At 35.4% G+C, this 12521-nt stretch overlaps 1 protein-coding gene across 1 annotated transcript in view; it reads left to right on the plus strand.

The window, feature by feature from the left end:
* Positions 1-4918: 4918 nt before the first annotated feature.
* The window catches only part of CNTN3 (contactin 3), a gene marked incomplete at both ends in the record, with an annotated part of 265155 nt that continues 257552 nt past the window's right edge, over positions 4919-12521 (plus strand). The window contains one exon of the mRNA XM_080913822.1: positions 4919-4973. Within this exon, the coding sequence (XP_080769948.1) occupies positions 4919-4973 (55 nt within the window). The remainder of the gene's footprint in view (positions 4974-12521) is intronic.

Raw genomic sequence — 12521 nt, forward strand, 5'->3', positions numbered from 1 at the left:
ACTGACTTTTCAAAGGTGTTTATTTTATTAGTAATTGTTTTGAGAACCTCATGTTTTAAGAACTGTATCTACATCGTTATGATTTTTTTGTTTTATGAATTATTTTATTTATTTATATTTCAAATGCCATCCCTTTGCCTGGTCTTCCTTCTGAAATCGTGCCTCCCATCCCCCTTCCCATTTGCTTCAAGAAGGGTGCTCTCCCACCTACTCACCCATTCCTGCCTTACCCCTGTAGCATTGCTCTACACTTGAGAAACAACCAAAAAGCCTTCCCTCTTATTGATGTTAGATAAAGCAGTCTCTGCTACATACATAGTGGGAGTCATGGACCAACTCATATATACTCTTTGGTTTGTGGTTTAGTCCCTGGAAGCTTTGAGGGGTCCAGTTAGTTGATACTGTTGTTTTTTTTTCCCTATGGGGTTGCAACCCCCTTCAGCTCCTTCAATTCTTCCCCTAACTCTTCTACTGGGGTCCTGGGGCTCAGTCCAATGGTTGGCTGTGAGCATCTGCATCCATTTTAGTCAGGTGGTGTCAGAACCTTCCAGAGGACAGCTATATCAGGCTCCTGTCTGTGTATACTTCTTGACTTCAGCAACAGTGTAGGGGTTTTGGCTGCTGGGTAGGATGGGTCACAAGTTGAGAGGTCTCTGGATAGCCTTTTTTCAGTCTCTGCTCCATTTTTTCCCCTGTGTTTCCTTTAGACAGGGCCAATTCTAGGTTAAATATTTTTAGATGGGTGGTCCCTTCAACCAACTAGCAGCCATGCCTACCAACTGTAGGGGTTCTCATTAGGTTCTATCCCTGCATTGTTGGTTATTTTGGCTAATGTTATCCCTGTTGTTTCCTGGGAGCCTCTTGCTTCCCTGGTGTCTGGGACTTTCTAGTAGTTCCCCTGATTCACCATCCCCCACTGCTACATATTTTTATTCATTCTCCTATACCTCTAGACTTCCCTTTTGTCTCTTCCCATACCTGCTCCTGCCCTTCTTTCCCCCTTCTTCCCTCTCCCTTCCAGAACCCTCCCTTTCACTAACTCCCCTGATTATTTTGTTCCCCCTTCTAGGTAGGATTGAAGCACCCATTCTTTTTTCTTTCTCCTTATCAAGCTTCATATGGTCTGTGCATTGTATTGTGGATATTCTGAGCTCTTGAGCTCTCTCCAATTCTCCTGTAAACCTGCCAAATTCTGAAACTGTTGTCTCATCACCATTACTGTATATATGTATTTATAAACCACTCAGGTATAAATAAAGCACTAAAGCCATTTGCTTTGCTCATATGCACACATGCCCAAGCTCTTGGGATTGGACTACATGTGTATGATTTTGTTCTAGGAGGAGACCAATTATCCCTTTCATAGTGGTTATTGACAATTTGTATTTTCTCATCTAGGTATGTGACTATGGAATATCAACTGTCTACAGATGATGTAATCTATATGAAATTTAAAATTGGTAGATTTTTTTCTAACCTGGCTAGCTCCCCCAGTAATTGAGTTAGAGATTTATTGATTTATTCAACAAGCTTTAAGCACAATAAATGAACAGATATTTCTAACTCTCTGTGCTGTCTTAGTTATTTTGCAGTCATATACCCCAAGATATTTACATTTCGTCTCTCCTTGGCTTCCTCTGCTAAGCCTGTCTGTCCTCATAGAGAACACCTTGACAATTCCTCATGCCTAGTCTCATAGTGACCACCTTCTTCTTTCTCCATCTCATGACCTTTTTATCCTGGACCCTCACCTTCCTCATGGAGAACCCCCTCTCCCAGCTGGGACAAAAGGTCCATCTGCTCTTCACTCCTCTCTGCCCACTCATTGGCTATTGAGTCTTTTATTAACCAATCAGAGATATTTAGGGAAAATTCATTATAACACATTGATACAAGAAATTCTTCAATATTCATGACAATGCCTTTGTCTAAAATGTAACTAGATCTTGGGACACAGTAATTAGTGTCTGAATATACTATGCACAAGAAAACCTCTGATAGACATTTCTGATTGTAGTCAGGCAATCTTATTTTAGACATTTCATGAGTGTACCTTTCTTTTCATATATTGAAGACACTATCTAGGAGTACCAGCCCTGATTTTATGACTCTTTCAATCTGTTTATACCACCTGCTTCTGTAATTTTTCCCTAAGCCTGTGTCTAGGGGTTGTGCTGAATATCTATGAACAGGGGTTGGGTACCTCATATTAACTACTGAATTCTAAACAGCTTTGAATCTCTGTAATAATCTTCATCTTTTTGCAAAGCAGCTTTTTGTTTCAGGATCAGAGATACTTATTTGTGGGTATAATGACAAGTTAGAAATTATTCTAGTTTAGGAAAATGGCTTTGGAAGGTTCTATTTGTTGGGTCTGTTGCATCTCCTGCAATGGGTAGGTGAGTAGGTTTGCAGTGCTGGTAGTGCATTCTCTCATACTGAGTGAAATTAAAGTACACAGCAGTTGTTACAGCCAGGATACAGTGTTACTATTGCACAATTATTGGTATCTGCCCAGGCTAGTCCTTGTTATGATTCATGAGCTTTACACTTGGGTAGGTGTCTTAGTTAAGTTTCTCTTGCTGTGGCCAAGGCAACTTCTGAAAGAAAACATTTAATTTGGCTATGATTTCAGAGGGTTAGAGTCCATGATTGTAGACACCTGGGAAACAGATGGGAGCAGCAGCTGAGAGCTCACATCCATCAATCATGAGGCAGAAAAGCATAAAGCCTGCCCCACATGTCATGCCTCTTACAAAGTCAAACTTCCCAATCTTTCCCAAACTTGTCCACCAGCTGCAGACAAGGAGGTCAAAGATTTAAGTTCATGGCGTATATTTTTTATGAAAACCAACACAGTAGAAGTATAGGTTGCTTGTCTCCCTTGGAAAGTTGGATAGATACTTCCTATATATAAGGCAATCCTCCGGGAGATGTCCAGGTCAGTTTTAAGTTGTTTTCCTGAGGTCCTGCTTCCTAAGCATGTGGTATCTGAAGCAATGGTATCTTAACTTCATTCCAACAATGTAAAGTATTTTCCTATAGCTATTTCTATATTTTTTCTGTCATTCTTTAGACTTCTTCTATCCCTCTTCCTTAATGTTTCCTTTTCTTCTCTCTTGGAAGATAAAGTCCCACCTATAGTTTTTACTGTTTCTCATATAGTAGCACTTATGTCCTGCTATTTCATGTTCTACAGCGCCATCCTGTCAGAGTACCCGGTGACTTTCTTAGTTTCTGTGATTACCTGAGGGTATATACTTACACCTAAAGACAGAAGCTAGGACCATCAAATAGAAGAGTATATGTAATATTTGTCTATCTTGGTCTAGCTTATCTCACTGTGTATAATGTATTCTAATTCCACCCATTTAGCTACACATTTCTTAATTTTATTTTTCTACAGTTGATTAGAATTCCACTGTGTATTTCTACAACACTGGGTGAAGGATATTTAGATTAGTTTTATTTTCTTGTATTGTTAATCGAGATAATGAACATGGCTGAGAATGTATCAGTGGAGTACGGTGTTTAGTGCTTAAGGTTTACAACAATGAGTAGTAAGTATATCTGTGTCATATGGTAGGTTTAATTTTAGTCTTATGAGCATTCTCTGCAGTGATATGAAGAAACTCTACCTTTAAGAAGTCAAAAGTGCCAAGTTCCTAACTTTCTTAGGAGCCATTCTCATGTGAACACAGTGAGAACACATATACAAGAAGCCTCACTTCTTGGTCCTTTAGTAGGTGAAAGTATAGATTTTTTGGGGGGTAGGAGGTTTCTCAGACACATAAACTGCAGTTGCTCATAGTGTAGTAGGAGGCTTCCTACTCCTTCAGATTCTCTTCATTATCCCTGAATGGCTTTATCTCTTATCTTTCTAGTAAAGAATTTCCTCTTAAATTCATTGTCTAATGTTTACATCAGGAGAAACCTCAAAGACACCTGTGGTTAACTAAACTGGGTTGGTAGTGATAAGGAGTCAAGGCCACATGATTGTCTACTTTTCCCAACTCGTCCTGAGAGGAGTTGATTTCAGTTGTATTTCTATTCGACAAGATTCCCAGATATATACAAGATGAGTCTCCACAATTCCTGAAATCTGGTTAAAATGACATCTATTACTTCTTACCCTAAAACACTTATTATAGAAGGACACATTAGTGGAAATATAGAAATGGCTGGTTTAGTGCTCTAAGTACAAACTGAAAGTCTAGACACTTATAGTTTGGAACACAGTCTCTAGTTATGTGTAGTATATTTCAGGAACTAATTGATGAGGGCCATTGTACAGCGGAACCTTGTGCAAAGGGATACACATACATAAACTTAATGGAGGCCCTTCTAACTTGTTTCTGACTACAAAGAAAAAAACCTGCTTTAAAAGAGATATTGAAAATACTGTGTATTTTTTGTATGCCTGGCCATGGATTCAGATATTTGGATAATCTTTGCTTTAATATATTTGCTTTTTAATACTCCTTTAGTTTTACTAAAATGTTACCAGTAGATAAATTGAGAGAAATTTGAATTCAGGTTAATATTTTAGTTGTTGCAATTATCTAGCAAATTTTTAAAGTTTAATGTGTTAATAGTTAATATTTTAGCACTCCTGAATTTTTTAAATTATATAAGCTGCTTGCATCTTCCCATCAGTTGCATTCAGTTTTTAGTATCTGCATTTCAAGAATTTTCTCTTTTCAACACTAAAACAAGATTTGCTTTATCTATGGATGGGGATTTCTATAAATGATACAAAGTTTAAAGGAAAGAAGAAAATCTTTCTTGAAAAGAACTGTTTTTTTAAAGTCTAAGTTCTTTTTACATATATTTTGCAGATTAAAGGATTTACCTGAAGACAAAGCATTCTAATCACCAGAGACTAGACAAGAGTTACTCTTGCTTTCACCAATTAAAGATGATGTTGTCATGGAAACAGTTGATCCTGCTTTCATTCATTGGCTGCCTGGCAGGTAACAATATGCTATATTTTGTATGAACCATTCTTGAGTCCTGTGCTTAAATACTTTTTAGGACAGAGCTTTATGTAGCCCAGATGGAATGAAGTATCACTATTTTGATCCTGATCATTCTGCCTTTTTTCCCCAAAAAACTTGGATTACAGGCAGGCATGTCTATGCCTGATTATTCTCAAATCCTTTTTAAAGGTTAAGGTAAAATTATATCAGGGTCAAAGACAAACCACTGTTTTTCTCAGAAAAAAGATTCCCATTCTTAATTCTCATAATGGGATTCTCATGGATCTTCTGTCTGATTTTTACAACTCAATGTATTCTCATAGAAACTGTATGAACAACTGATATTAAACTGATATTGCTGAGTTTAATAAGTGTTCCTGTGTGGCAATTTAATTTGAGAAACTCACACTTTAATTTATTTTGTATTTATATATTCATTAGCATATATCATAGGTTTATTAGTTCAAGAGAAGGGTTACAAGGAGGCAAAGGAAGGAGATAAAATTATGAAATTATATATATATATTTTTTAATAATGAAAGTAAATTATAAATATATAATAAAATCATAATTACAATTGAAATATATTTATATCATTCTTCTCCTTATTCCTTTTCTAAGTTCTTCATGTTTTCAAACATATCTCTTCTTAAATGTATAACTTTACTTTCTTAAAATATCATATATACTATATATATATATAGAGAGAGAGAGAGAGAGAGTATCTAATGTATACTAATGTACTCACTATATTCTAAGTCCATTTAGTGCTATTTCTTATACATATGTGATTTGAGGTCTGACCACTGAATATTAGATAAGTCATGCCTTAGCTCTGAGCAGAGCTACCTCTCCTGCTCTCAGTCTACAATGGCTACCTCCAGTTAGATATGCAGTGATGGAGTCATCTAAGAAGAAATAAACTGTTTAAAATTTTCTTTGAAATTCTTCTTATAATGTAAACCTGGAACATTGGTTACAGTTTTGACTTTTTTGAAAAAAGAGTAGACAAAATAAAAATATTTATTATTTATACTCTAAAAATATAGCTTTGATTCTTTTAATATTCAGTTGTGATCATTTTACTGGCACATTTTTGGGAAATGTATATGAAAATAATTTTTAAATGAACTATAATATATAATTGAACATGTAGAATTAGGGTTTTCTTTCTGCCTTGATTAGAAGGATGACACATACATTAATATGATGATGTCATAATGTGTCAATATGACAATTGTAACATTGACCATGTTTGCTTTGTCTATGTGCGTGTTTGTAGTATTCTTACCGCCTTTAATTCTTTAGTCATTTCCACTCTCTGACCCAACTGAAAGTAGACTATTATAAAAATCACTTTGCATCCTAAAAAGTAATCAGCACTCATATTCTATAGCTTAAGATATCCTTTTCTTTATAAACACTGGGTTTTACAAAAGTATAGCATATTTGTGTTTCTAATCAATGAGGAAGGTTGGATTGTTCAGAATAAAATACAGGATTACCTACATCTATATAAGTGTAGATGTGTGGGCTCTAGTATTAAGATTAAACAATTTTTACATATTTAAATAATAAACTATAAGAATTCATGGCTAATATTAGATTAGATGTCTAAACTTTATAAATGAATTATTTCTACCACTGCAGTTTTTATTAATCTTCTTAATTCTATTCCTAAAATAGATTCTAGTACTGAAGGAAAAGGTGGTAATTATATTCAAATTTCAGACTTGTTAAATGGACTTTGGGAAAAGATCAATACTGTCATGGAAAGTAAAATATTTCTCTGTCTTTAATTATTTTACATAGTTTTTCATTTTCTTCTTGTTTCTAAAAAGATCAAAATGCCAGCCCAGGTCAGCAGGCATATCATTCAGGGTGGTAACTTTTGTAGAAGCCAACATGAAACTCTGAAGTGGTTAGGAAAAGATATCCTGAGAAAATAACATTGCTGTGTAGTTAAGGAAATGACACTGTTTTTTCACAAATTTAAAATGTTATTCTAGTGCACTGGGAAAAGCATTGTGCATGTGTCTGCATTTTCATTTCTGCATCTCTTACACATGTACAGCATTTTACGGAAAAGGCAGTGTACATTATACCTAAATGTGAAAGTATCTGTAAGAAAGTTAAATCTCAACTTGAATTTATAGGAATGCTATTTAACAGCAGTAAAACATTCAAGGAAGAACTGAATTATACTTTTTCTAACATATTCTGTGTAATACATTGGTTAGCGAATTGTTAGTCTTCCTAATTATACTACAGAGAATGATTTGTCAGATTCTTATGGATTCCCCAAAATATTGAATGTAGATTATTACTTATGTATTGACTATCAATGTTCTTTATTAAAATCAGGCGGATGGTTTTTGAGTATGATAATCAGTAAATATTTGGTTCTTTAGATGCTTTGAAATAGGTTTATAATTGAGGGAGAGTGATAATTTGAATGGGAAAGGGCCTCATAGACTCAGGTGTTTAAAGGCAAGACCAATGAGGACTGGCATTATTATAAGGTGTGGCTTTTTGGGGGTAGGCGTGACATTGTAGAAAAAAGTGTGTCACTGTGGAGGCAGGCTCTTTTCATGCTAGTCCTAGTGTGGAAGACTTCCTGCTGCCTGCTGATCTGGATGCTGAACTGTCAGTTCCTTCTCCAGCACCATATCTGCCAGCATTCCTCCATGTTTCCCAATAATGGACATAAGCTTTGGAATTGTAAGCCAGCCCTAATTAAATTTGGTTGTTTGTAAATGTATGTGATCAGGGTGTTCCTTCATAGGAATATAAACCCAAATTAAAGCAAGAAATTAGCATATATCATAGGTTTATTAGTTCAAGAGAAGCATTAATAAAAGCAACTTATGTTTACTAAGGGATACAGTTAGTATGTACAGCCAGTGTTTTGTAGCTCACATTTTTCTTTTTCCAGTCAGCCTTTTCATATGTATTAATTTCTTGTGTTTCTTCATTCTCTTCTTTCTTATTTGTTTAGACAAGTTGACATTTACTACTTGACTTTGTAAATGTTGAAGACAGATTTAGTAAGACCAGAACAAGAAAACAGAACATTTTTATTCTGGGAATTCTGTAAAATCAGAAGAGGAAGAGACATTGTTAGGGGTAAAAGGAAACCGATGCCACAAAAATTAATTCAATTGATATTGATGCATTTACTGAGTCCAGGCTATGGTGGGAATGGCACTATTTTTTTTTAAATAGATGAAAGAACTGAAAGACTTTTCAGACTTTAGTTTAAATGGCTTTTTTGATCACTGTGGTTAACATAGAATTCAATTTATTTCTGAAATCAAAGGTTGGTTTTACTCTCTGAATCATTTCATTATGAAATAAAGGTCATTGACTAAGAAACAATAAGATCTCACAGAAACAACTTTTCTACTTCTTAAATACCTAAACATTAGTCTTTTAAATCTATTGGCTGCAAAGATAGACCAGTTGTAAAGAGCATTTGCTATTCTAACAGAGGAACTGTGCACAGATCCCATCACCAATGTTTGTAAGTGATGTTACAGAGATCTAATGCCCTCTTCTGGCCTCTACAGGCACTGAGCACAGACATGGTACACCTACTTATGTGCAGACAAACACTCATGCACATAAAATAAGATGTAGAAAAGACTTATCTGTGTGAGACTCTGGAATTTACTCTCTGGTCTGGGAGCCACTATTTACTTTAAAAGAGCACATTAGAGGTGTGGAGTCTATGCTCTTTTCTTCTAGCAAATGAAATTCACCCACATTTTCAGAAAGTTCATAATTTTATGAAGATTAAACTAGCAATATTTGTCTTATAAAAGTTAAAATATTGTTAACATTAATTTTACCTCTTTATTTTAATGCTCATATGTTCAAAAATACTATAATTGAACTCAGGGTCCCTTCAGTATTATGTATTTCATCACAGGAAGCATGCAGAATAAATTAATAACTGCAGTCTGCATTGTAAACCCTTAATCTCTATTCATCTATGCCTGTGCTTGTGTTTCCTCAAATACTGTTAACATCATCTGATGCACAATTTTACACACTGCCAGAATAACCTCCATTGTGTTCAAAATGGTATCATAATGCAATTAACTTCCTTTTTATTTCTTTCTCTGATCCCTGTTAAGTTCATAATGATCTGAGAGTAAAATAAACTTTTCAGTTTCTCCCTCAGGTACTTTTTTTCAATTGGTTCTATTGACACTGTGCTTGTCATCGCCTAGAAAATGATTAAAGAAATTTATTTGGCTACAGATAACCTCAGCACAATTTACCACTACCTGATTTTTATTCTTTTTTTTTTTAATGTTGATATAGTTATTCTCCACTGGTGAAATGAGACAGTTGAAGCCTAATTAAAGAACATAAAGGCAGGTTTGTTGGGAAGTCAGTACTCATGGGTGGGTTTATTTGTCCTAAGGAAAGAGGCCAGGGACTTCACCATATGGAGGGAGGCAAAGGGTAGGAGAAAGAGAGAGAAACCATGCATAGGTGGGCATTGAGAAAATGCACAGAGAGGGAAAAAAGAGAGAGAGACCAAAATATTTAGATTATATAATAAAGAACTTCTGAACTGAGGAAACTCCTGCCCATGAGCTGCAAAATCTAAGGCTAAGAGCTTACTTATGCCTGATAGGGACTGAAGAATGCTGGGAAAATCTGGAGGCCAAGTGTCCTTTTGTATGTTAAGTATGCACCTCAGCCTTTTGTCCTTGGTCAGAAACCCAACAAGTGTTAGATCCTATACTCAAGGTACTTATTTCTTAAAGCAGAGATGGCTCTCATCTCTGTCCTGTCCTGTGAACAGTGTGACATAGCTTGACAGTACTTATACTGGTAAAATGGAGAAGTCACTAATGCCTGCTTATACTTCCTGACACACTGCATGTTTTTACAGATAAATTTACCATTCTCATGACTGCAACAGGTGATCTCTAGAAGGGGTTCATTTATTTCGTTAAAATATTTACAGGCTAACCAAATATACATGTGAATAGCAGTAAAAGACATGGAAGCATGGTTGATACAGTTTTTTCCTTTAACATTGGCCAGTGAGTGTACATGTACATGTTGGCGTTTTTCATGTTTTATGTTGAGTAAGAAAAGACTAAGTCAACTTTTTAAAATGTTTTGAAAGTGTAATTAGAGTTCACTAAACACAACTTAAATAAGACCCACATTTTTTTTTTTTTTTTTGTTTAGCTCTTAAAATAGATAGTTTCTCAAAAGTATCCTGTAATTAGTCCACTAACTCTTGGAAATAAAGCGCTCATTTAAACTGATTCAATTTCTATTACCTGAGTGTTAAGCTGTCTTAAAGGGCTCATCACATAAAAGTGTTTTGAAATGCCCCCTTGCTTATTGTGCTTTTCCATGTATTGGATCACATTAGAAGAGCTAAATGGACGGGGACTCCCATTGAGAGTGCAGTAGTTAAGTGTTAACTCCTGAGTAATGGAGTATGGATGTATGCACATACACACACAGAGACACATGCACGCTTGCATTCATATGAGCCACTGTTGATCTCAGGCAATCACTTGTCTTTCTAGTCCTTTATCACATGCCTCTGTCATTTCTGTAGGGAGCTTAGATCTTTGTCCTCTCTCATCTTTTGTGTTGCCCTGGCCTAGCTCCTGCATCCTCTTACATTCCTCCTCCTGCACACCCCACAGCATCCCGCATGCTGCAATCCAGCCATTGCTGAAGAGCCATTAATTGAGCTGACTAGCAAGCAGCACGTTTGTGGAGGGAATTGTGATAAGTGACATGAAGGGGTCCAAGTGGATCAGGCTGCAGTCAGCTTAGGAACAGAGGCTCCTGTCAACAATGGTAGGGATGCTGGATTGATATAAGATTCCAGTTTAATGAAAAAAAGTACATAAGGAGAACTAGAAGTTGTCTGAGTTCTCCTTACTTAAAGAAATGAAGATTCAGAAAAACAACAACAAAAAAAAAAAAAAAAAAAATGGAGAAGGCACCATTTAGGTTGCTGTCCTAATTATTATTTCTTGAACCTTTACTTTTTCTAAAGTATTATTTTAAGGAGCTTCTCTGGGTTGTATCATTAATAGTTTAGTTGATTTTCTGGCCTTTTCATTGTTATTGACCCATTTTACATATGAGTTATATCGTTGATTTTTTGGTTGATTCTCTGGCTCATTCAGCGTTTTTAAACCTATTTTGTACATGAAGAACTGCAGGTCTTGAGAAATAAAACAACTTCATAAAACTCACATATTAAAGGAGTCAAGTCTGAATTCAGAGTTTAATGATAAGGCTGAGGATTATTCTAAGGATATGGCTTAACCTGTGTGAATAAGATTCTATACTTGAATTTTAGTATGGAAACACAAAACAATTCCATGTCAAACACTTTACATCATAAGGCCATAAACATTATACTGAAGCTATATACCATTTAAGATAATAGTGTGAGAAGATTAGTTTAGAGAAAGTATAATATAGGCTTGCCCCATTCTAACTTATATAATGCTAGCATAGAATAATATTTATATTAAAGATAATAATAACTATTCTATGTTGGGTAGCACCTGGCTCAAGCAATTGGTTTTGATTGGTTCCTTACTGGGTTTTAATATAAAAATTATTTCTCTAATAACCAATAAAATAGCATATATTCATGGTGTGCAATTACTTTTGTGTTCATGGTGTTAACACTTGAACATAGGGTCCCATATATGCAAATCAAATATTCTACTTTTGAGCAACAGGATCCACCTTACTGTGATGTTAATCAAAAGTGAACTTAATATGTGTGAAAAGCATATATATGTGTGTGTGTGTGTGTGTGCATGTGATTTTATAGCTGATGAATTTCTCTATAACTTCACATTTGTGAAGATCTGTGTTGTCAAATTTTCAGTATTGTGCTGCATTCACTATGCTGGGCAAAGAGCTGCAGAAGTGTCTTTCTGTCTTTCTGAAGCTCTGCTATGAAAGTATATCTATCTCTTCCTGCATTCCATTGCCTCTGGTAACTGCTGTTCTATTCTGAGCTTCTACCTGCAGGGATGTTTGAGCAACAGACAAGTGAGATCATGTGCTATTTGTTTTCCTATGTCTGGGTTATTTCAGTTGATATTGATGTCCTGTAGGTCTATCCATAAATACATTAATGTAAATTTAAAAACAACCCTAAGAGATTGATACTTTCTTTGTAATCTCATGCCCGGTAGGTGATGTACAGATATATTATTATTTTGTTTAACGATATTACTGTTATCAAACAGAGTTTAGGTTTCACACCCAGGCTGTATCTTTGAAGGTCTTTGACTACTATGCTAGTTACTGGCCACATGGAATATAATCATACCAAATTGAGATTTGCCATAAATGTAAAATGCATCCCAAATTTCAAAGATATAATATTTTTAAAATTACAAAGCACACAACTTTAAATATATGCAGTGCTGGAGAGCTCACCCGGTGAGTTGTTCTTAGGAGAGCTGGCAAGCTGACCAACTCAGCCACCACCCAGGCCCAGATTCAGGGCTTTGAATGGAAACA

This window comes from Micromys minutus (genome assembly GCF_963924665.1).
Source record: "Micromys minutus genome assembly, chromosome: 3".
Classification (NCBI taxonomy): domain Eukaryota; kingdom Metazoa; phylum Chordata; class Mammalia; order Rodentia; family Muridae; genus Micromys; species Micromys minutus.